The 26,120-nt window shown below is 41.7% G+C and overlaps 1 protein-coding gene across 2 annotated transcripts in view; it reads right to left on the reverse strand.

The window, feature by feature from the left end:
• Nucleotides 1–20,397: 20,397 nt before the first annotated feature.
• The window catches only part of mrps5 (mitochondrial ribosomal protein S5), a 124,798-nt gene continuing 119,075 nt past the window's right edge, over nucleotides 20,398–26,120 (reverse strand). For both annotated transcript variants that reach the window (XM_059982905.1, XM_059982906.1), the window contains 3 exons: nucleotides 23,793–23,855; nucleotides 22,621–22,757; nucleotides 20,398–20,907 (listed from right to left, as the gene is read on the reverse strand). In XM_059982905.1, coding sequence (XP_059838888.1) covers nucleotides 20,683–20,907; nucleotides 22,621–22,757; nucleotides 23,793–23,855 — 425 coding nt within the window. In that variant the 3' untranslated portion in view covers nucleotides 20,398–20,682. The remainder of the gene's footprint in view (nucleotides 20,908–22,620; nucleotides 22,758–23,792; nucleotides 23,856–26,120) is intronic.

Genomic DNA, 26,120 nt, shown 5'->3' on the forward strand with positions numbered 1-26,120 from the left:
ACCATCGACAATTGGATTAGATACAGTTTATGAAGCAGTAGAAGTCATCTGCACTGCCAGAACACTGATCCCAATTGGGCTAAAATGCTTCCAGGTTTACATGCAAGGACATACTAACTGCAGAGAGAATGTCTGCTCAGTTTATGGTAACAGAGGTAAACTTAGGCAACAAAATAGCTCATAAATATTTACACACTTACATTAATAATACAAATTTCAATTTTGTTACATATTTATGATGCAGGCAATGTATTTGTATGCTACAAAGAATATAATAATTATATCTTAATTTACATTTAAATGATGACAATTAGAAGACAAATTCTTTTTTAAATTTTCTGCCTTTCCTATGAAGCACACAATGTGATATTTAAAGAGTGAATTAAGTGGTTCCAGCCTCCATTATTACTGCATCTTGTAGTTGTCAGGCTGCTGGAAATAACCCCAAATGAAGCCTGAATTTTCTTTTGGCCAGCAACTCTTTTGTTTCAGTAACTCTTTGAAATTCTCAAGTGATAAAGAATGGTGCCCATCACTGTGGGGGGAGAAAGTGTAGATGCTTGTTATTCAACCTGTTTTAACAAAGGAACAATAAACACATGGGTTCACAAGGGAATGAAGGCACTTTAATCTATGGGTTGCATTGACTTTTATCCTTATCCACTGGTGTTCTGCAAGCTTACATGCCAGTGCTTCATAACGCTCTGATAAAGATTAGCTTTATTTGTCACATGTACATTGAAACATACGGTGAAACGAGTTGTTTGCGCCAAGGACCGACACAGTCTGAGGATATGCTGGGGGCAGTCCGCAAGTGTCGCCTTGCTTTGGTCGCCAAAGTAGCAAGCCCACAATGTACTAGCCCTAACCCATGTGCCTTTGGAATGTGGGGGAAAACTGGAGCAGCCTGAGGAGGCCACATGGTTACAGGGAGAACATACAAACTCCTGATAGACAGCAGTGAGAATTGAACTCTCATCACCAGGGCTGTAAACATCTCACTAGCCACTATGCTACTGTGCTGTCTACTATCTGAACACTGGGTTACACAAAATTGGAAAATTCAATTCCCATATGATTGTCTTATGGGCTACCTGAGTGGAATACGAGGCTACCTTTGCTATTAACTTCCACTTTTGCCATTAAATTTACCTGCTATCTCTGACTTTTCTCTCCCTTTTCTAGATCTTTCCAGAAAAAAAACCTATTCGTCGATATCGACTACAAGCTCTTAGACTTCTCAAGCTTCTGTGACTTTATCTCCTCCCATCTTGTCCCCTGTAGGGATGTCATCCCCTTCTCTTGGTTTCTCCTCCTCCACCGGATTTGTTCTCAAATTGAGGCTTTTTATTCCAGAGGGCCCGAGAGGTCCTCCTTTTTTCAGGAAAAGTGACTTCCCTTCTGCAGTAGTCAATGGAGCCCTTACCTTCATTTCCTCCACTTCCCACCTCTGCTCTTGTCACCTCTCCTCTGCCCTTCCCTAGACAACGCAGAGATCCCTCATCCTCACTTTTCACCTCCCTCACCACTTTTGCCAGCTGGAAGAGGATCTGACTGGCATTCTCATCTTCCCTTCCCAACCCTTCTCTATTTTCCACAGGAACACTCTCTCTGTGGCTCCCTAGTCCACTAGTCTCACCCTCCAGTCTGTTGCTTTTCCCTGGAACCGCAGGAGGTGCAGTACTTGCCCTTGCACCTCTTTCCTCACCACCTTCCTGGGGTCTATGTTGAGATGAAGGAGGGAGAATGAAACAGGGCGGTGTGGAACTGTGGTAGGGGTCGTGTGTGTTAAGCAGGAACTGGGTAGGTTATGAAGAGAGGACAAGGACAGAGAGAAGGCAAGGTACCTGAAAATGGAGAAGTCAGTGTTCAGGTTGTAGACTACCCAGGCAAAATATAAGATGTTGTTACGTCCCTGATAGTGGAGGAGGATGGCAGAGAGGTCAGTGTGGGTTTGGGAAGATGAACTAAAATGGCCGGCAGCTGGGAGATCCACACAGCCAAGGCAGATGGAATGCAAATGCTCAGCAAAGCCATCTACTGGTCAGAGCTTGGTCCCTGGTGCAGGATGAGCAAGTGGGGTGCTCAGTCGCTTACAGTTCATTATGTCTCCCCTCTCGCTGTGAAGCAGGCACCTCTTTTTCCCTTATTAGGGAGAGAGTGCCTGTGGTATGTTAAATACCAGGTGAACGAGTAGTCTTTGGGATACTGCAAGTCTGTGTCTTTATTGATGCTTTGCTGCATGCTTGAGTGCTCGGTGGAGGGGGGGTGCCAATGTTTTTTTTTGCTGGTGGGGAGGGGGGTTCATCACTTTGCTGCAGCTTAAATGTGGGAGGGGGGAGCTGGGGGGGGGCTTTGGGGTTCTAACATTTAACTGTCATTCATTCTTTGAGAATCTCCTCTGTTTTTGTGGATGTTTGTGAAGGAAAAGAATTTCAGGATGTATATTGTATACATTTCTCTGACATGAAGTTGAACCTATTGAATATCCCGAAGGCCATCTCTAAGGCATGAACCTGAATGAATGCTTCCAGTCATGGTCCTTTCATTGCGCGTGGCAGAAGTTAATAAACAGGAATTACATGAAGAGGAAAGGAGAGAAAAGTTTCTAAGATGGGGTGGAGGGATAAAAGATTAGACAGCAAAAGGAATGATAGAACAAGGCAGAAATAATGTAAGAAGAAGGAAAGAGGGATTTGAACAAGTAGAGTTTGACCACGTGATTGGCTGTGAGGTTGTTAATAAGCCAGCAAACTCTGGTGCTGACCTGCCTCAGGGTGACAATTAGTGAACACACGATGCCTCAGATCATACTGCGTTATTCATGGGAGGAATTATTGCTGAGAGTTCCTGCCTCTTGTTGGGTGCTGGGCTTAAAGTTGTTTTTGATGAACTCTGAATGGTTCCTTCACTTGCTATAACCCGGGCAGCCCGTCTCGGATGGGCGATGGTGCTGTTCAGAAGTTAAAGGCTGCGTGACTGTGGCATTGGCAGCGACAGTAGCTGTACCGCACAGTGGCAGGGAATCACTCGCAGCAAACACAGGCTTTCATTTTTAATCTGACCATCAGAATGAAGTACAAAGAATGAAGAGGTAGAACTTCCTTCAGTAGGTTTAACCTCAGGGCCAGAGGAGGTGGTGCAAAAGCAAATGCTACCAAACAATACCTCGACTTAGTGGTTTTTCTGCAAGTCAGTACCACAGGAAAGAGCAGCATTTATAGCCAATCTCAAACTGTTCCTGTTCATTAACTTCTGCCAGACAATTATACAATACAAGAGAAGTGCTGCTTTGGTCCACTGTCCATCAAGCATCCTTTTGCATGACTCCGCCACTAATCCTGTTTTATTCGCCCTACAGTTTCTAGATTCAAGGACTCACAGACATTACAGTATGCAAACAGGCTGTTTGGTCCAACACATCCACGCTAAATGAGATGTCAACCTATGCTAATTCTATTTAAACCTTTCTTAACCATGAACCTGTCCAAATGGTATATAAATACTGTAACTATAACCACCTTTACCACTTCCCCTGATAGCTTGTTCCATACACCAACCCTTGCCCTTCAGCTCCATTTAAACTCTTTCCTCACTCTGTATTGTCCAGAATGTCTTCAAGGAGCGATGCCTCAAAAAGGCAGCATCTATCATCAAGGGTCCCCAGCACCCAGTTCATGCCTTGTTCTCATTGCTACCATCAGGAAGGAAGTGCAGAAACCTGAAGGCACACACTGAATGATTCAGGAACTGCTGTTTCCCCTCTGCCATCCATTTTCTGAATGGACTTTGAACTCAAGAACACTATCTCTCAACTTTTTTTATTTCCAATTTTGCACTATTTAGTTAACTATATTATATAGCATTCCACCTTCCAGAAAAGTGAGTGCCAGTTTTGCTAAGCACATTGGACTTAAAGGCATACAATTTGGTCAGAAGTTTGACTGCTCCAACCAAACTAGCCGAAATGAGCTTTGCTGATATTGTGAAATTAATGCAGGAACATTTAGAACCAAACCCATTGTTGATTGTAGAATGCTTTAGGTTTCATAAGTGGAGTCATAAGGAAGGGGAGTCAATTTCAGCATATGTGGCTAAAATGAAGAAACTGTCTGAACATTGTCAGTTCAGTGTGGGCTTAGTGATGCACTGAAAAGGTGTTTAGTTTGTGTAATCTTATAAGTAAGTATTCAAAATGGATCCTAACTGAAGCACAACTCACATTTAAAAGACACAAAATGCTGGTGGAACACAGCAGGCCAGGCAGCATCTGTAAGGAGAAGCACTGTCGACGTTTCGGGCCGAGACCCTTCGTCAGGACTAACCGAAAGGAGAGATAGTAAGAGATTTGAAAGTAGAGGGGGGAGGGGGAAATGTGAAATGATAGGAGAAGACCAGAGGGGGTGGGATGAAGTTGAGAGCTGGAAAGGTGATTGGTATCACCGGTACTAGCTTGGTATCACTTTCACCAATCACCTTTCCAGCTCTTCGCTTCATCCCACCCCCTCCGGTCTTCTATCATTTCGCATTCCCCCTCCCCCCACTGCTTTCAAATCCCTTACTATCTTTCCTTTCAGTTAGTCCTGACGAAGGGTCTCGGCCCGAAACGTCGACAGCGCTTCTCCCTATAGATGCTGCCTGGCCTGCTGTATTCCACCAGCATTTTGTGTGTGTGGTTGTTTGAATTTCCAGCATCTGCAGATCTCCTCGTGTTCACATTTAAAAGAGCAGTTGAAATCACAGCATCAATGGAAAGAACAGACAGACGAAATTGTGTTGCAAACAGCAATGAAGGAGAGTGTGAACACAATTGCAGCATCTAAACAAGGGCCCGTGTGGCCAAACAAACGTGCTACCTTTGAGGCAGGGGGCTCACATACACTTGACCAATGCAGATTTAAAGAGAAAACTTGCAGAAAATGCAACAAAGTAGGACACATGTGAAGCACTCTGGTTCCGTCGCTGCGTAAGTCTAGGGAAGACTATGTGTGAGATGGAGGTGCCAGACCACCCCGGTCCCCCTGTTTGTGTGGATGCTGCGTGACTCGTTACCCTGTTACAAATAAGTGCCATGAAATAACAGACAGTGCACAGCATACAATTAATTGATTTAGCTTTATAATTCTTAATTTGACTAAAGAGTTAGTAAAGAAAAAGCGAGAAAAGGGCTTATTTTAATGAAACAATCTGATGTGCACAAGTTGGAGCTCAGTGTTTCCTCTTCGCTGACCCTCCGTCGATCTCCCCAGTCTTCCTCGAATCATGGTCCAGTTCCGGGTCGAGCCACAAGACCTCCTCTCTCCTGCGTCTTCTCTCTCCAACTCCCACTGAACCAAAGACCCAGCTCCCACCGGTGTCAGGCTCACAACACGACACACACTCCCTCCATTGGACAGCTCACATTCCAAGGCACCCGTTATCTCTCACCGCAACCCAAACGCTGCTTCTCCAGAAAGACCATTACGTCAGCAGTGAAACCTTCCCAGGCTGTTACACATGCAAAGAGCATGGCAGGCAGATAAAAAAATAAATGCAGTGCACAGGGAAGAGATAAAGATAAAAAGTTCAAGTTTCAGTTTCAGAAAGAGAATTAATCTGCACACTGTGGATGAAAAATAGTGATGAGTGACGCAGGAATTCATAGCCTTAAGATTTACCATGTGAAAATCAACAAGAAACAAGCAATATGGCTTCCAGTAGAAGTGAATGGAAAATTAATTGATAAACACAAGAATGTCTGCAGATGCTAGCAATCCAAAGTAACACACACAAAATACTGGAGGAAGTTAGCAGGTTGTACAGCATCTACAGAAATGAATAAACAGTCGACATTTTGGGTTGAGGCCCAGGCTCGGCTGTTTCAGTCATTCTACAAAATGAGTTTGAACAGTATTTTAAAGATACTGAACTGAAGCCGGCAGATATCCAATTAAAGGTACTGTAGCGCCTGTGGGAATGACATCCGCAACAGTGAAATACAACAACCAATAAGCCACACTGTGCTTGTATATGGTAAAAACAAGAGGGCCAGCATTGTGAGGGTGTTATTGGCTGAGACCATTACAACTTGACTGGAGATCCATCTACCATTTACCTGCCACATCCCCTGCAATAGATTCAACTGGAAGTAAATTAAGATGATGCCACAGCGATGTTCAATTACGGCATTAGAAAACTCAAACACATCGGGGTAAAACGCTGTACCCAAATATTACAAAGCCCTTCTAGTTCCTTATACCATCTGTGATAAAGTAGCCGATGAATTAGATCGCATGGAAGCTGAAGGAATTCCTTCTAAGGTTGAGTAGAGCCCATGCTCGCAGTAGGCAAGAAAAAGTGTCCGTCAGGACCTGTGGAGATTTTAAGGTTACCATCAACCCAATACTGGAAGGCCAATATCCTCTGCGCAGGATAGAGGATGTGCTTTCTGGAGGGAAACACTTCAGTGAGTTGGACTTAGCTGAGGCCTTCCTACAGATAGATGGAGATGGAAGAAAAGTCCAAAGTGTTTCTCATCATAAACACTCACAAAGGGCTTTGTCACTGGCTGATAATAAATGTATTTTTGGAGTAGCACCTGCAACTGCACCCTGGTAGCAGTCTGGACCAAGGGCTGCCAGGCTGTTCAGACGCTCAGCTTTACCCAGTTGGCATCATTGTTTCTGGCAAGGTTGACAAGAAACATCTCAGAAGTCTCAAGGAACAGTGATAAAAAGATTTGAAGTCTGTGGGCTTAGAGCATGACACAACAAATGTGAACGCTTTAGACCAGGCATCACTTGCTGCGGTCACACAATCGACGCACAAGGGTTTACACAAACGAGCTGAGGAAATTCATGCAGGGGTGGATGACCCGAAGCCATGTCACAGTTGCAGTTCCATGTAGAATTTGTAGAATATTACGTTAGCAGTTTCTGCCAAACCTGGCTACAGTGCTCCACCCTTTGAAATACAGATCGGGTAGAAAGGCAAAGGAAACGGTGATGTCAGACACTGCACTCACACATTGTGATCCATATTGTCTAATGAAGCTTGTTTGTGATAGCTCTCCTTGTGGTGTAGGCGCACTCATGTCACATTTTATGAGTGATGAAAGCAAACGCCCCAGAGCCTTTGCATCATGTTCACTTACTGCTACAGTGAAAAATTATGCACAGATTGATAGTGCGGCCTTGAGTCGAGGTTAGGGTGTAAAATGCTTCAAACAGTACTTGCCTAATAGAGAATTTACCCTCATTCCTGATCGTCAACCACTGGTGTCCATTTTCAATCCAAAGGTGGGTGTTCCATCAATAAGGGCAGCATGAATGCAGAGGTGAGCTCTGTTTCTCAGAGGATGCAATTACAAGATTGAATTCAGGAGGATAATTACTCATGGAAATGCTGGATTGTCCCGTTTGCCCTTGGGAAAGGAAGTACCGGAAAAATTTACAGAAGAGGACACTTCTCTTGATGCGTTCTCTCTAATGCAAATTGAAAGTCTACCTGTTACAGCTGAGGTGATCCAAAGGGAAACCAGAAAAGACCCCACGCTGTCTCAGGTCTACACGACCAGCCAAAATGGCTGGAATATGCAGCAGACGTCTGTTTCCCCAGTTTTACCAGTGTTGGGGTGAACTTGCCCTTGACAGAGGTTGCCTTATGCAGGGATTGAGAGCTGTTCTACCATTCACACTGTGAAACTGAAGCGTTGGAGGAGCTACATGTTAGTCATCTATGAGTGGTCAAAATGAAAGTGTTATCTCAAAGCTTTGTCTGGTGGCCTGAGGTAGATCAGCAGATCAAGCAGCTTGCCATGCACTGTTCAGGATGCCAACACATCTAGAAGATGCCAAGAACATCTTGGAGAAGAAAGAAGATAGGAGAAGAAAGCTGTCCAGAGCTGTCACAACCACTTTCTCACGTCGCAGATTCAACTCCTGCAACCACTGCAGAAAAGGGCCGCAGAACCTGAGGATGTTTCTACAGCCACAAGTCTTTTCTGGTAAGCAGATTTACTCTCCTTGTCACAAAAGACATTATCTCATAAGAGTTACAAATCCTCCATGGCAATTAAATCTTCAGGTCTGAATGGGACAATTTAAAATTTACTATGCTGTGGATGCCTATGTACAGTATCTAAGTTGAGATGCGTTCTGTCTTGAGTTGGAGCTTATAGCTGAGCAGGGAGGAGTGTTATGTATTTAATATCTCAGTAATATTTGAGTAAGATTGTAGTATATTTGGTTAAGCATTCTTTGCTGTTTACGTAATTCATTATGGATTATGTGTAAAAGTACGTGAATGGCATACACCATCATGGTATCACGTCACACACACACACACCTCACAATAAGTAAAATGAATCTACAAGATCATAAGATACAGGAGCAGAAGTAGGCCATTTGGCCCATCGAGTCTGCTCTGCCATTCAATCATGGGCTGATCCAATTTTTCCAGTCATCCCCACTCCCCGGCCTTCGCCCCATACCCTTTGATGCCCTAAGGGCATTTAACATATACATGTCCCGGACTCCCATGTTTCTCTTCAATTAGTTTTATTCTGGAGTTACAAAACATAGCAGCGATGAAATCTAGAAGCACCATCGATATGAAGCTCAGGCACATATCCCACTCACAGGCTGAAATGTAAATAAATCACAGCTGATACTGTGGAGTTAATGATGCTGTATGTCACTGAAGTAACAAGGGAAACATTTGGAGAGCAGCAGGCCAAGAAACTGGAAAAAAAAATATACCAATGTTAAATGATGCTGTCAAGTAATACATTGATTAAATTTTAGAAGGCAGAGCTTTGCAAAATATTGATTGGCTGTGCAACAGTGGCTTTGCAATTCAAAATGCACGATGAAACTAAAAAATTCTCAAAATATGTCCCATTTACTTGTTTCATTGCTTGTGTGGAATTGGAAAAAGGAGGTGGTGTTTTGTTTAGCAAAGGGAGCAGATCACGATAAAGGAAGGTAGTTGGGATAGAATGAGGTGGGGGATCCAGGAGGATCAGCTGGTAGACTTCAATGAACACGGTTAACTGTTTGCTGACCTCGTATTTCAATATACATAGAATGCCATTTGGCCCATCAAGTCAATGTTGGCTCACATAAAAAGTCTATTTCCCCCCACTGATTTTCACTGCAACCTAGACACATCAACTTTTTCCAAAATTCTGCCATCACTTGGATCCTTTAACTAAGAAAAGATGTGCTGACGTTAGGAAGGGTTCACAGGTGGTTCATGAGAATGATTCCAGAAATGAAAGGGTTTATCATCTGAGCAGTGATTGAAGGCTCCTGGCCTAAACTTGATGGAATTTAGAAGAATGAGGGGGAAAACTCATTGAAACCAGTTGAACGTTGTAAGGCCTAGATGGAGTAAATGTGGAGAGGATGTTTCCTTTGGTAGGTGAGTCATGGACCGAAGAGCACCGCCTCAAAACAGAGGGGTGTCCATTTAGAGCAAAGAATGGAAGGAATTTCTTTAGCCAGAGAGTGGTGAATCTGTGGAATTCATTGTCACAGGCGGCTGTGCAGGATGCATTTAAGGTGGAGGTTGATAGATTCTTGATTACTGTTGAAGATAATTTCGAATATAGGGTTAAAAGCTTTGCTAAAGGTTTGCGACCTTGTTGACATCCTGTATTTTTTCAAACTAAGTTGCAAGTCTGCATACCCAAGATTATTGTGCTAGCCAAAACTACTAATTAGAGCAATATCACAGCTGCACAAAAAACACAAGGGTAGTCGGCTGAGCCACAAATGAGGAGGAAGAATGTTATGAACCATGTGTCCTGCTAATGGGAAGAGTGGGGGGAGGCTGGTTTTGCACACTTTTCTGCTACTAGATATAAACACAAGTTGATGTCCCTGTAACTCAGAGATCCGCATGTGGACTCTCCATGATATCATGCTAAAATAAAATATTCGCCACTTGAAGTCTGGTATTAAGCTTTATTTTAAAAATTCTCTGACGATAAGTCAGGGCGTGACAGGTTATGGGGAGAAGGCAGGAGAATGGGGTTGAGAGGGAAATTGATCAGCCATGCAAACTTCTCTGGATGTGTGGTAGAAAGTGTGCTGACTGGCTGCAGTATGGTCTGGTATGGGAGCAACAATGCCTTTGAGTGGAAAATCCTACAAAGGGTAATGGATTCAGCCCAGTACATCATGGGTAACACCCTCCCAACCACAGAACACATCTACATAAAACGCTGCTCGAGAAAAGCAGCATCTCATCCAAGATCCTCACCACCCAGGCCATGCTCTTTTCTCACCGCTGCCATCAGTTAGACGGTACTGGAGCCTCAGAACTCCCACCACCAGGTTCAAGGATGGTTACTACCCCTCAACCATCAGCCTCTTGAACAAAAGGGGATAACTACACTCATTTAATTCTCTGTTATATTGTTATTTCATGTTTGTTATTTATTGCTAATTATTTATATCTGCATTTGCACACTTTGTTTACAGTTCATAGTTCATGGTGTTTACATTTTATAATTGCTGTTCTATAGGTAGATTTGCTAAGTATGGCCACTGCAAAAGAAACTCAGGGTTGGATGTGGTGACGTTTATGTACTCTGATAATAAAGCTTACTTTGAACTTTGAGTGATCAAATGGTGGACCAGACTCGATGGGCCAAATGGCCTAATTCTACTCCTATGTGCTATGGTCTTACTAATATAGGAGCTGAACTCTCGACCTTACGCTCTACCTCACTGTGGCCCTTGCACTTCATTTGTCTGCCTGCGCTGTACTTTTCCTGTAACTGTAGCATCACATTCTGCATTTTGTTATTGTTAGAACTAGGCCATTCAGCCCATCGAGTCTGCTCTGCCATTTGACCATTCAAAATTCAAAGTTCATACTTGCATTTGGAATGAAACTTGTGCCTGGATGGCACGCAAGCACAACTTTTCACTGTATTTCAGTACAAGTGACCATAATAAACCGATTTGTCAATTAATCTGCTAACCTGCGTGCCTTTTAGGATGGCGGAGGAATCGAGAGCAGCTGAAAGAAACCCCCATCGTCAAAGGGAGAACATGCAAACTCTGCACGGACAGCACCTGAGGTGAGGATTGAACCTGTGATGCTGGAGTTGAGAGGAGCTTGAACTTCTGTATCACCTGGCAGCATGGAAGTCAGGGACAAGGTCGCTAACATTGCATTGGCGTCTCCCTGTCCGTTCCTGGACTCAGAACTGACGCATTAGAAATCTGCTCAGTTTTATACCAGGCACGAACCAGACTGAAAAAGGAAAACCAGAAAATGCTGAAAACACTCTGCAGGTCAGATGACGTGTGAAACATTAACTCTGTTCCTTTTTCCACAGATGGTGCCTAACCTACCGAGTGTCTCCAACATTTTGCTTTAGGTTTCCAACATCTGTGACTTTAATTTTACTTTCAATTAGGTCGTAGACCTTGATTGAAAAGATATGTGAAGGCAAAGCTTTTTTTTTTCATTTTAAGTAATATTAATGTTTTAAATTATTTTCTAGCATTTGTCAACGTTTAAGTAAGTTTGTTATTTATTAATTTGTAAATTTAAAATTATTTGAATAGGTTTTTTTTAAGATGAGTGGTCATCTAAGAAATTTAAGGGAAAAAAAAGACTTTTCAAAGCCCTTCAGAGCTCCATAGGGGAGTGCAAGTTTTGGAATGGAGCCAGGCCACAGGATCTGTCTCCTGTGGCTCAGTATGTGCTCAAGCATTAAAGTGTCTCATCGCATAGCCACGGCCGCCACGTTTCAAGGTCAATGAACACAGGGGGATGCCGAAAACGACAGATAAAACATTTAAAATGAGAATGGACAGGGATACGTGGAAAGGAGAGGTGAGGAGGGATAGTGCAGGCAAGTGGGATTAGCCAAGGTAGGCATCACAATTGACATGGATCACAGATGGTTTCCTGATGCACACTCCCATATTCCTATGACTATGCTCTGCTCAAGTTGTTGCATAGAAGAGAACATCTTGAACCAAAATGTTCTAGTAATCCCAACACAGTGGTGGGAGGGTGTGTAGGGGATGATAAAGGAGGAGGCTAAGTAGAAATTTGACTCAGATGGTAGTGCCCAATAGATCTGTCTCATTAGATTGTATCTCATTTCACCATCTCCAAATATCAACCACTCTATGTAAAAAAAAAATGTCCTTCAAATCCCCTTTAAGATTCATCCTGCTCACATTTAACCATGTCCTCTTGTTTAGAACACTTCTTACATGGGGAATCAATTCTGACTATAATTCTGACCTCTTATAATTTATATTCTCTTCCTGATCTTCATCACATCCACTCAAATAGTTAACAAACATGTTCCAAAAAAGAATAGTTTGTATCGCTGCTGTGGGCTGCAAACCCCTTAAGCAAGAACTCTGAGGCTAATTTGTTATCCTCTGTGCCATAAAAGCTCTTAAAAGTTCACTGAAATCTTGTCAGTCAGCGTGCTGAGACCAATTTCATGGACATGTTGATGTGATTATTCCAATGAACAGAGTTTTACTTAATACAACTCACTGATTTAATGGCATCAGAGTCAATCCAGAACAAGTATGTCCTGACAGAATCGGTGTCCTACTCCAACAACTTGCTTCACACTAAATAAAGCAACCATCTTTGTTTTACATGCAGTGTAAAAGTTCACCAGAATAGACGCAGGAAAGTACAGCGCAGAAGCAGGCCATTCAGCCCATCCAGTCTGTACCACACTACTTAAAATGCCTCATCCTATTGACCGGAACCCGGACCATAGCTATCCATGTACCTATCCACATTTCTCTTAAACATTGAAATCAGGCTTGCATGTACCACTTGCGCTGGCAACTCGTTCCACACTTTCACGACCCTCTGAGTGAAGTAATTTCCTCTCGTGTTCCCCTTAAATTTTTCACCTTTCACCCTTCACCCATGACTGTTGGCTCGTTTGGCTTGTTTTCCCTGGAGGTTGAATGGTGGCCTGAGAGGCATAGAGAGGGCTGATAGAAGAAATACTCAAATTGTTTCCACAATATTCTTTGGGAGGACTAAGTGAGTCGATGTCCACATCCTTTCCTGGGTCAAGGTTCCAATATCAACTCGTGGAATCAATCAGCATAGAAACCGGATTTTGCCCCAACTCATCTGTAGTGACCGAATTGCACAGCTAAGCTAATCCCATTCGCTTGTGTTTGACCCACATCCCTCTGAACCCCTCCTGTCTATGTACTTATCCAAATAGGTTTTAAATGTTGTTATAGAACCTGCCCTAGCCACTTCCTCGGGCAGCTTGTTACAAACATGCATCACCATTTGTGTGAAGTTGCCAATCCTGGTTTCTTTTAAATCTTTCAACACTGTCACCTTACACCTGTGCCTTCTAGATTTAGACTGGCCTACACTGGGGAAAAAGGAGGGGTTTAGAAGAATGTGGCCAATGCACCGTATGCTTTCTTAACCAGTCAACCTGCGCAGCAGCTTTGATTGTCCTATGGACTTGGACCTCAAGATTCCTCTGATCTTCCACACTGTCAAGAGTCTTACCATTAATACTATATTCTGCCATCGTATTTGACCTACCAAAATGAACAACCTCACACCTATCTGGGTTGAACTCCATCTGCCACTTCTCAGCCCAGTTTTGCATCCTATCAGTCTGGGTTTATTTCAGATTTTCAGCGTCGGCAGGGTGAAGCCAGGGTTGCTAAGTGATCAGCTGTTGAGGAAGGCATTGGTTGGAACTTTAGTGAGGTGAGGTAGAAGGAAGGAGCACAAACAAAGGAACATAAAATTTGTGAATTGTAGAGCGGTAGGAAATACCCAGCATGCCAGCTGGTGCTGTTGGAGAAAGAGCATCAGATTACCGAAGACACATAGACCTGTTGTGCCAGGAAGTGAGAAAACAAATTATCTAAGGCTGTAGAAATTAATATCAAGTCTGGAAGGCTGCAACATACCTGTTCCAAAGGTAAAGTAGTGTTCTACAAGCTTATGTTGGGTTACCTTTAAATCAAAATCAGCCTGTTCCTAGATCAGGTGTTCTCAGCCTTTTATTATTTCACGGACCCTTTATCATCAACCAAGGGGTCTGTGGACCAAAGGTTGGAAACTCTTGCCTGAGATCCATCTGTGCAGTCTCCTTTACATTTTATATTCTAGATCAAACCTCCTCTAAGCCTTCTCTTCAACTGGTCCCCATCTTTGTAATGGTAGTCCCTTGTCCGAGCAAACATCTTTTCAAATCAGTTCTGGACTCTCCTCAACACCCTCATATTGCCCCTGTAATGTGGCAATCAGAATTGAACCTCATCCTCCAATCCCATGACATTATTCAAAAAAAAAAGAACATGGCAGATTTCCTGGTGAGTGACTGATATTTATCTCCAAACAACATAAAACGCCTTGACATTTGGTTAATTATTTTGTTGTTATTTGTAGACCATGCCAATTAAATTCTGAAATTCCAACAATGGTGGTGACTATACTTCAAGAAGACTGCTTTGGCTGTTAAGCGCTTTAAGGCAACATGAAGATTGTAAAATGCTAACTCTAAATGTCGTCATTGCTTTTTATAAAATGGCGATACAATCTGAAATAAGTGGAGTTACGTTACATTCAGAGTTTTGCACAAACTGCAAATGAAGTTGATAGCACGTGTTTCCAACCAGCAAAGTGCAAAACAGCCATAGGGCTCTTCAGCCGACAATTGTCAAGAAGTCAGCCATCAATGAATATCATCACGATCCTCATCTGGCAATGAAGTCTAGCTTCCAGCAAGCTGCGACTGCTTCAATCAGAAGTTCTCAATAGCAAGAAAACTGACTGCTCATTAATTGGAAGGCATTTTGAGACAATTTTCTTGGATGAAAAGGGGTCTTCAGAGGTTAAAAACCGAAGCTCTATTGAACAAAAAGAAGGCTTTTTGAACAGTTTTATTTTCCGGTGACCCCTGCAAAGTAAAGCTTTTCAATCCTTGTGAAATATACTCAAGTACCTTGTCGGGCACCTACAATGAACACATCTTGCATTAGAAAGATTCAATATTTTGAAGAGGTGTCTGAATTATCAACTTTAAGAATAAAGGGTTCTGCTCACCAAATATCTGTGGGGGTCAGTATCATGTATGATGAGAATTGATACTTTCATCTCATCCATATTGTCTGCAGTTTGCTCTCTGGAAATAATTCACAACATGACAGCATGGTGAACTGCAAATTTAACTCTCCAATACCTAAAACAGGTTTGTTTATTTCATTACTGTTTTGAACGTTGTCATGTAAATTGGGAAGTAGGTTTCTTACATTACATAGGGACCACAAAAGTAATTAAGAACATGAGCAGAAGTAGGCCATTTCTCCACTGAAGCCCAAAGCCTGTTCTGCTATTTAGTCAGCTCCAGGTCTCACATTCTCTTCTCTGCAAGCTCCACATAATCCTCAGCACCCTTATGTATTAATTTTCTCTTAAAATCCCCAATGCTCTAGAATTCACAAATCTCCGGAGCAGACAACTCCAGAGATTTACCACCTTCTGCAAGAAGTTGTCCCCACATACCTCAGTTTTAATTGACTGCTCCCCTTTGAATTTTGTAACTACTTTGGTTATGAGACTCTCCCACTACTGGAAATGCCACATTCCCTGTCACACTCCTTCAGAATCTTACCTTCAATGGTATCACCTGTCATTCTTCGGAACTCCGAAGAATACAGATCTAACCTCAGGAACTGTGCTCATCCCAGGAATTTGCCTGGGTAATCTTTGGACTGAGGGAACTAAAACTTTGCACAGTACTCCAGATGTGGCATCACTAACACCCTATTCAATTATAATAATAGTGTCCTTTTCTAAACTCCAACTCTCTAAGAATAAAGGGCAATATGCATTTGCCATCCTAACCACTTGTCAGGCACATGCCATGCAGGGAATAGATCGTGTCTGGGCAGGTGAGATTATTCAAAAATGGCATCATGGTTGGCATAGACATTGTGGGCGGAACAAAGCTGTTCCTGACCTGTACGATGTTTGGCACTTAGATAATAATCAGCCTTTAGATTTCTATTATCAAAGTGCATGGCCTTGAATCTCACATAACAATGAGTAGGAGTACTGGATGAGATAGAGGACTTAGTGGCAAGGTGTCATGTCAGCAAAATAAAAAGAGCTGGTCATTGACTTCAGGAAGCAGGTCACTGCACACATTCCTGTTTACATCGATGGTGCTGCAGTGGACATGGCTGAGCGCTTTAAGTTCCTGCAAGTAAACATCAATAGTCACGACCAAGAAAGTACACTAGCGGCTTTGTTTCCCCAAGAGGTTATAGAAATTTGGTGTTACCCCCATTGATGCTCACCAATCTTTATAGATGTACCATTTAAAAAAAAAACATCCAATCTGGATGCCTCACCAGTTGCTATGGCAACTTCTCCACCTAAAGCTGCAAGGAACTTCTAAATTGTGGGCATAACCCAGCACATGATGGAAGACCGGCCTCCCCGCATGGTTCTATCTACATTTCTCACTGCCTCAGTAAAACAACCAATATTGTCAAAGACCACTCCCATCCCAGTCATTCTCTATTCTCCTCCCTCCCATCTGAAAGCATGTGCCGGAAGGCTCAAGGACAGTTTCTAGCCCACTGTCATAAGACTATTGGCTCTTGTACAATAAGGTGGACTTTTAACCTCACAATTGACCTTGGCATAGCCTTGCACTTTAATGTCTGCCGGTACTGCGGGAACACTACATTTTGTTATTGTTTTTCTCCTGTATTACCTTGATATTCTGATGTGATGAAATGATCAGTATGGATGGCAATCGTATCACTGTACACTCTCCTATTTTCATATCTACAAACTTGGGTAACATGCACTCTACCTTCTTCTCTAGGTCGTTAAATCACTATACGTAAAAGTGGGTTAAGAACTCATCTTTATTCTGCTTCACTAGTTCCGTCTTTCCAGAATGACAAAGATCTTAAAATTCTGATGCAACACACACAAAAATGCTGGAGGAATTCAGCAAGGCAGACAACATCTCGGGAAAAGATTATGGAATCAACGTTTCGGGCCAAGACCCTTCATCGGGTTTATTCCGCCACAGGTACGCTGCCTGACTTGCTGAATTCCTCTGGCATGTGTGTGTTGCTCAAGATTTCCAGCTGGTGCAGAATCTCTTGTCTATTAAAGTTCTTTGTCTTCTAACCAATCTTCAGTCCACACTAATAACCTTTGCCCAGTACCATGAGGGCTTACCATGTGCATCATCAGCCTTCTATGCTCAAATTCCCTCCAGCAATTCGGAAGTGTACCTAAATGTTCCCTTCCAGCAACTCTCTTTGCTAGACCTTTGAAGATTTTTTGCTAAAATGTTAAACATAATTTACCTTTCATAAAATCATATTGACTTGGTTTGAGTGCATTCAGCTTTACCAAATCACTAGCTATTTTTGTACGATTAAAGACTCCAGCATCTTTCCAACAACAGATAATAAGTTATCTGGTCTAATATCACTTGTTATTTGTCTTTCTTCCTTCTTGAACATTGGAGTATTAAGTTCAGTTTTCTGATCTGCTGTTATTGCAGTTTTGAATATCTTCAGCTACAGATGCACTGTTAACTTTAAAACACTCTGATACATTAAGGTTCCAAGAATGCTGCTACATGAGTGCAAATCTTTTTCGATACATTTGAAATTTTTCACTTCACTAACCTGGACTACTATTTAATCATTAGCTGCATTTCTTTTTCCAAAATTAGACAGAGATGTACCTATAAAGTCTGACTGCTCTATTCTCCAGAAAAATGACCTGGCTGAGAACCAACTTAGGGAATTTGAAATCAATTGCACATCTTCTGAGAACATGCACATCAATCTGTATTTTAATGTGGAAATTTTGGCTAAAAAATTGCTTTATTGCAGTGGCTGATAGGAAATCCACCAGAAATTGGAAGCATGCTATCCATTTATCTCTGGAACCCTGTTGCCTGTCTACAAAGAAATGATAATTAACATGGAGAGCTTTCATTACGAGTAAGTAGTAATATTTTACAATGCATGTCAATTCCTTCTGCTCTGCAATTTGCACAGAAGAACTGCTCAATTTAACCAAAATCTGGTAACCAAGATGAGAAACAACATTTTCTAAATGGCTAAGTAGCTTGTGTTATCTGGTTACATTATAATTGCAAGATGAATTTCTGATCACATTTTGCAGAATGAATTATGCAAGGTATTGCATTGCAGAACTCTGCAATGTGTGTTAACTTATGTAAGCTGCTTGTATTTTCTGTTGGGTAGGAATTAGGAAGCCTGATGTCAGAGGTGTCAGTGAACCATCCTGGTTTCTGTCAAGGCAGCTGTTAAATCAAAGAACAGAGAGTTAAGATGTCTAGTAAAAAAAAACACAGGTATATGAAGAAACCTTTTGTTAAAAATCTGAATCAGAATTATGTGAAATTTATTGCTTTGTGGCAACTGTACGATACAAAGACAACACAATTTTCTATAGGTTACAGAAATAAGTAAAGTGCAAAGAAAAAGAATTAAGAGATACTATTTGTGGATCATTTAGAAACCTGATACCAAAGGGGAAGAAGCTGTTTCTGAATTTTGATGATTTGAAATGGAGAATGCAGATTCAATGTCAATTTTCTAAACAGAATTGGATGTATGCTTCGAAAGGAAAGCATTTCAGGTCTGAAGGGGAGTGAGACTAATTAGGCAATTCTTATAGAATGAAGTGTGGGCTGAGTGTCCTCCTTTGATTCTATGGTTACATGAAGCCTTACATTATTATTGTCATTATGATACTGAGAAGCTTTATCCTTAACTTTATGGTACATTTAATTACACCTTCAAACATAAACTGTTTAGTTATTTTAGCAAACACTTTACATACAAATGCATCTCTTCAGCACTTTAATTAAAATAATCACAACACTCCATTTAACACTGGGCAACCTTCCATTCACCCACCTACTAGTCAAAGCACATCACTCATCCTTAATGCTTATCTAATGGTGTTGATAATGGAAACACTGCCAGTAATTTTACATTCTGCTAAGAATGCATACACTGCATAAAATTTATAAAATAGGAATAAAGTACATCAGTGGCTCCAGAATAGGGCAATTATGAGCAATGTATAATGGATCTCTGCAGACCACCATTCAAGTGCTCTTAAAATAGAATATGACATTATTAGTCAGCAAAAGACAGTGTAAGAATTAGGCACTGTAGCATCATGCTTCTGTTTATGGGATGCGGGTGATGTCGATGTCCGTCAAATTAAGTCCATGGACTTAATGTTCATCTTTAACCCCCTCTTGAATTAGCATGCTTGGTAATTTCAGGACCATTTATAAGTCAGTCACATTGGTTAGGATAAAGGACATTAGGGGTTTTTAACAACTGCTAGGAAAATTCATTTGCTAAGGAAATTCAATTGAGAGTTGGTCACAAGTAAGTTGGACACGAACTTCGAACTTCACTCATGAATAAGGGGAAATCGGCTCACTAACTTTGGGGTCGCCAGTCTTTCAAAGAGCAAGCATCATAGTCTTTTTATAAATGCACACAGAAAGTCAATTACTTCAGCCCAAGCTAAAAAATCAATCCTCTGTAACTTATAGTATCCTATAATTTAGAGAAAGACTGTCCTGTCCCACCGTTTATATCTCCACAACTCACATTCATCCTTGAAACTAAGATAGATTGTTGTAAGCACACTGAGAACCCAAGGCTGAATGGTGAACCTTTATTTATGATAGTATAGAAAATTCATTAAATCTTTAAATACAAAGTCATATATTTTTTTACATGTCAGTGTCTGACATGTGAGGGAAAACCAGGACACCCCTTAATGGTCAGATTCTTGTCAGCCCACAGAGTCCTCGCCACAATTTAAGACCTTCAATGTCTTTATCTTGTTTATGCAGCTGTGTTATACACTAAGGCTCAGAAGCTAGCACATGGTAGATGGTTTGTTAATTAAAGAAAGGTGCAGGGCATTCTAACTCAGATATTTCAACCCTTTATTTAGAATTTTCTTCCACAACAACAATCAGTAGTGTTTTCTTCCCTCTAATTCTGGGCCTTGCATCATTAATTAAGTTACAAGTTCTGAGTTGCACTGGTGGAATTAAACCACATGTCCTTGGGTAAACACCAGATACATAAACCGTATGCTCATCATACACTCTGTTCTATCTCATATCTATAAAGCAAAATCTCTCTGCTATTTTTTTCACAAAACCACCATTCGGTATGAAATAAAATGTGATGTGGATGCTGATTCCTCTCTCAAACCATTTTTTTGGCGGTGGATGCAGTGAAATATAATTTTGATGACATATGGAGTTTGCCAATCATGAGGCAGATACAAACTCTACAAATTTAGACAGAAGGAATAATGCAGGAGTTTATAAAATTAAATAAAGAAGATTTTATTTGCATTCAGGTGTCGGACACCATTATAAGTAACACAACTTGTGGTGCTGCAAGCTCTGCTCCCTCACTCAAAGAAATTACAACAAAATTGGAAAATTAAATGAATAAACTTCTTGTCACATAAACTGCAGTCTGGGGAGATGATACAATGTTATGCTGCTGGAAACACTACAGAAAGCTTCATTGTTCCAGTTTCCTTTGCATGTTCAGTAGGCAAAATTGCTTCAACCCCACCTCCTTGTCAAATACCACTTGATCACCAGATTGTACGCTTGACGTTTGCCCAGATGGACTGCTTCAAGCCCTGCACCGCTTTCACTTCATCCCAATCCAACTTGGTGTCCAGGATTTCATCTTCGAGTTCTGGTTCCTTCCGGACTGCTCCATGTGGGGAGGCCACAATTATCGGTAAAGGCCCACATTCACTTCGAAACTCTACGACGTGCAACCCTTTCCTCTCAGCTAAGTCACTGTGAGTCTCCTGTTGGTTTGGAGAGAGAAAGCATAATCAGCACGTACCTCAGGAAGGCAGCTAATATAATCAAGGACCCTGCAACCCCAGTCATTCCTGTCTCCTCTCTCCTATCGGGCATATGGTATAAAATCCTGAGAGCACACACCACCAGGGCAACTCTATCCCACTCTTATCGAACTCTTGAATTGACTTCTTGTACGAAAATGACAAACTCTTGAACCTACCTTGTCAAAACCCTTGCACTGAAATTATCTTTCTTTATAAATTTAATAATCTGTTATTGCTTTTCTCTTTCTAGTTACTGTACTGATGTGGTGAAATAATCTGCAGGGAAGGTAGGCACTGTGTTTTGATACATGTAACAATAATAAACCAATTGCCAAATCTATCGCCAGTATTTAATGGCTAACAGTTTTATTGCAATTTGTTCAGCTCAGAGTATGTGAATATTGTAGTACAAGTTTACTGGTGGTGAGGTAAAATGGCCAGCTGATTTTAAGAGACTAGAAGAGCTGCTGCCTCCCAGCTGCAGCAACCTGAATTTGGTCGACATCCATGGCTGTCTGTGTGGAGTTCTCCTTGTGACTGCTCAGATTTCCTCCCAAATCGGTGGGCAGGCTGGCCACAGAGTGTTCCCTCGGATACACAGGTGAATGGAACTTGTAGGGAGGATGGGGAAAACTAATGAGGAAACAATATTACTACATGGGCTGACAAAGGTTTGAGGAGCAAATAGGCTCCTTCTATATTGTGAGGATTAAAGTTGAGATACAAGAGACTGCAAATGCTGACAAATGGAACAGAAATAAAATGTTGGGAGGAACTCAGTGAATCAGACAGCATCTGTGGGAAGTAGTAGTGGGCGTTGGGCGAGGAATAAACACTCGATGTTTTGTGCCAAAGATTAAAGATGAAAGGCCAAAAGATGAAGCAATTCTCCAAGAATTATTTATCAGTATGTCCATCAAGTGTGCTGAAACTGTTGTGAAACAATTTTATCCAGGGGCTCAAAACAATCTCTACCAAGTCCTCATGTGATAGAGGATGTGAATTCTCTGTGTTTTATGTGTGGAATGCTGGCCTGACTTTCTTTTTCCATACAATTCTCCCCTTCCCTAGCAGGCCGCTAGCTGTAAAGAGGTATCAGCTCAGGCCTAGCATCTCCTCTCATCTGCAGAGGTGCACAAAGCCAAAGGTTACAGTAACTGCTATACTTTTCCATGTACTTTATTTTAGCTTTCTTGGGTAGGGTCTACAGACAGCAGTTACACTGGCACTTCCGCTCCCCCAAGATGTTTCAAACACTGGGGACAGCAACAAGAACATCAAAACTAATTGTCAACTTATCTTGCCCAATATCCACATAGTGTCTTTTGAAGAGCAAGAGAAGTCAGAACAGGAGCTTGCATAACTTCGCCTTCCCCAGACCAGGGCCGATGAGGAATATTATTAATTACCATGATTAACATTTAACACCATTCATTGCTGCATCTGGGATCAGCTAGCTCAGGAAAAGGTCCCTTTGACATAGTTGAAAGCTGACTTTACCAAATGAGTTCCCAAAGAACTACAGAACAAATTAAATGTGAAATTCAATTAATATGGTGCATTATGATATCAACGTAAATTTAAAGCTTGATAAAAGACACTTACTGTACATATCTAATAAATAGTATTCTACCATTGAGAAGAGACTTGCTTATAACTGGGCTTTTTTACCTGCTTTGATAATCCTTGGAAAAGGGCTTGAGTAATATTCAATAGATTTGTTGATCCAGTAACCTTGGCATACATGTCCCTGATTCCAATTAATTTGCATATTGAAATGATAGCTCGATGACAATGTAGTCCATACCCTGTGGTAATGAGGTAACGAAAAGTTATAGTTTCAAATAGTATATGTGCGCATTAGAACTACTGAAACAACACTTAAAATAATAGGATTAAATTACTGGTATGTTGGATTCAAAGGTTTCAAGGAGAGATTAAATGTCTGTAATATCTCAGCAGTGCCTCATTGGTTGGGGTCTTGGGATGACTAACTCAAATAATCAATATGATGCGTTTCCTTTAACCAGGATTGTGTGGGTTTGAAGGTTGGGTGAAAAAGGTCAGTGGATATTCAAGTACAGAATAATGATTGTTACGTTGACTGTTTTTTGTGAAGAATGGAAGTCTAGATAGACAGAGAGAAAGGAAAATACTTTGAGGATAGTAGAGGCTGACGGTAGTTAGAAAGGCAGATAAATGGCTGGACAAAGTAGCTTTAAATTATGCAAGTAAATAGTTAAAATGAATGAGACACATGTCACAGATTAAATTAACATACTGTACATAAATTTGCATAATATCTTTTTGACTCCCTTTAATGTATAAGCATTTGTAAAATAAATTACCTTACCATTATGAACACCCAATTAATACATCCTCTTTGATTATAAAATGATAAATAACCAAAACCTATTTACCTATATGTTAAGGAGGCATAGAAAGATACAGCACAGAAACAGAAGCTTTGGCCCAATGAATCTGCGTTAACCATCAAGCATCCACTTTCACTAATCCTAACCTAATTTACTTCATTCCTCCCACATTCCCATCAACCACCACCCCCCTCCAGATTCTACCAATTTCCACCACGTCAGGGGCAAATTACAGTGGAAAACTGACCTATCAGCTTGGGATATGAGAGGGAGCACCTCAGGGAGAAAGTTTAAACATCACACAGATAGCATTAGAGGAGCGGACTGAACCAGGACTGTTGGACCTGTGAGGCCGCAGCTCTACAAGCTGAGCCACCACGTTGTATTCACTTCGCTCCCAGACGATCCGGATTTATCAATAGGGTCAAGTATCAAAGTACATAGATCAGCTTTTATATATTTGCTTACCGTAGTTCTGCTTCTTCATTTTTATAGTTGTTCGTTTAAATTTCGATGCTATATCATGATAAACTGCATTGGGATAAAATACATTTTGGTTGGTATATTTGTATAACACTATTGCCATTTGTTTTATTACTCAGTATTTTTTGTCATTACTGAAATATAAATTCTAATATTGAAATGGCATCTGACAGGAATTTGAAATAATATCAGAAAATTTTAAAATCCCTATGTCAGCTTATCAACGAGCTCTGGACTGATGGTGGAGAAGTTTGTTTTTGTGACTGGAAGCCTTTGATCAGTGGTGTGCCACTGGAACCCAGGTGTCCATTACATTCAGTAATGACTTGGGTGTGATTGCTGGAGGTATGCATGAAAATAGGGGTGGTGTTAACAGTAAACAGAGTAGCCTTAGGCTGCAGGATGATACTGATGAATTAGTAAAATAAATGACAGATGGATCTTAGTCCTGAGTTGATGTTGTTTGGGAGGAGTAATTGCAAGTAAGGACCTTGGTACAAATCCAGGTATCCCCGAAGGATGGCATCACAGGTAGATTGAGTGGTGGGGAAGGTATGCAGGACAGTTGCCTTTGTTAGCTGGGACAAAGAATATAAGAGCAGAAAGGTTACAGTCTACCTTTATAAAATATTTGTTAGAATTTTCTCAGTTTTTCTTCCCCAAGTGAATAGGCAGCTTCAACAAAAGTAAGTTTTCAGAAACATTGCATGTACTGTGAATTAAGTCACGAAAAATTAAGATTCGAAGCAAGAGGGCTGCGAGTGGAGCGTCTGAAAGGATTTTCGGAAAGAAGGTATTTTACGACTCAGGGTAAAGAGAGGCAAGACTGCTCAGGTGCGTGACATCAGCCAGTAGAGAGTGGGAAGAGTTTAAAAAGAAGATTGTCATATACAGAGGGCAGCGTTTGGAGCAGACAGCGAGGTGAGAGGGCTTTGGCGAAGAAGGGTCAAGGTGAGGAACCGATTTGCAGAGATTCAGAGATAACAGTCTTCGGCTTTCCCAGTGAACTCTTCCCTTTCTTCCGCGGTCCTCTTCCGCTAATATCCGTTGCTCTGTCATGGCAGGTGAGCTCAGACCCATGTCATGCTCCTCCTTTGCCATGTGGGAACTCAGGGAGGCTGACAGTGTCCTGAAGACTATGTGTGAGGAAGTGTGTCCAGCAGCAGCTCCTGATAGACCGCATAGCAGCACTGGAGCTGCGCAGGGACTCACTTTTGAGCATCCACGATGCTGAGAATGTTGTCGCTAGCACATTTAGTGAGTTGGTCACACCGCAGTTTAAGGATCTAAGGAAAGATAGGGAATGGGTGACCAACAGGAAGAGTAGTAGTAGGAAGTTAGTACAGGAGTCTCCTGTGGTCATCTCACTCCCAAACAGATATACCGCTTTGGAGTCTGTTGGGGGAGATGGCTCATCACGTGAAGGCAGCAGTGGCCACGATCATGGTACCGTGGGTGGCTCTGCTGAGCAGGAGGGCAAGAAAAAGAGTGGCGGAGCAGTTGTGGTAGGGGATTCCATGGTAAGGGGAATAGAGAGCAGCTTCTGTGGCTGCCAACGGGACTCCCGTATGGTGTGTTGCCTCCCGGGTGCAAGGGTCAGAGATGTCTCAGAGAGGCTGCATTCTGAAAGGGGAGGGTGAGCAGCCAGCTGTCATGGTGCATGTAAGTACTAACAATATAGGAAGAAAGCGGAATGAGGACCTACAAGTTGAATTTAGGGAGCTCGGAGATAAATTAAACAGTAGGACCTCAAAGGTAATAATCTCAGGATTATTACCAGTGCCACGTGCTAACCAGAACTGGAATAGCAGGACAGCTAGAATGAATATGTGGCTTGAGCAGTGGTGCAGGAGGGAGGGTTTCAGATTCTTGGGGCATTGGAACCGCTTCTGGGGGAGGTGGGACCAGTACCGTCCGGATGGTCTACATCTGGGCAGGGCCAGGATCAACGTCCTAGGGAGATTGTATGCTAGTGCTGTTGGGGAGGCTTTATACTAATATGGCAGGGGGATAGGAACCCATACAGAAGAGGGAAGTGATGCAGAGACCAAAGCTAGAGTTAGTGAAGAAAAATGTAAGAGTAGAGTGCATAGAAGTAAAAAGCAAAAATTGCATAGGTCACTAGATTCTAAAAGGACACTTTTATAATGAGTATAAGGACACTTTATCTAAATGTCCATAGTATTAGAAACAAGGTCAGTGATCTTGTGGCACAGATCAGTACCAAGGCATATGATTTAGTGGCCATTAAAGAAACCTGGTTGCAAGGTGGGAATTAAATATCCAAGGATATCAGGTAATACGGAAAGAGAG

Source organism: Hypanus sabinus, chromosome 10 (assembly GCF_030144855.1).
Source record: "Hypanus sabinus isolate sHypSab1 chromosome 10, sHypSab1.hap1, whole genome shotgun sequence".
NCBI lineage: Eukaryota > Metazoa > Chordata > Chondrichthyes > Myliobatiformes > Dasyatidae > Hypanus > Hypanus sabinus.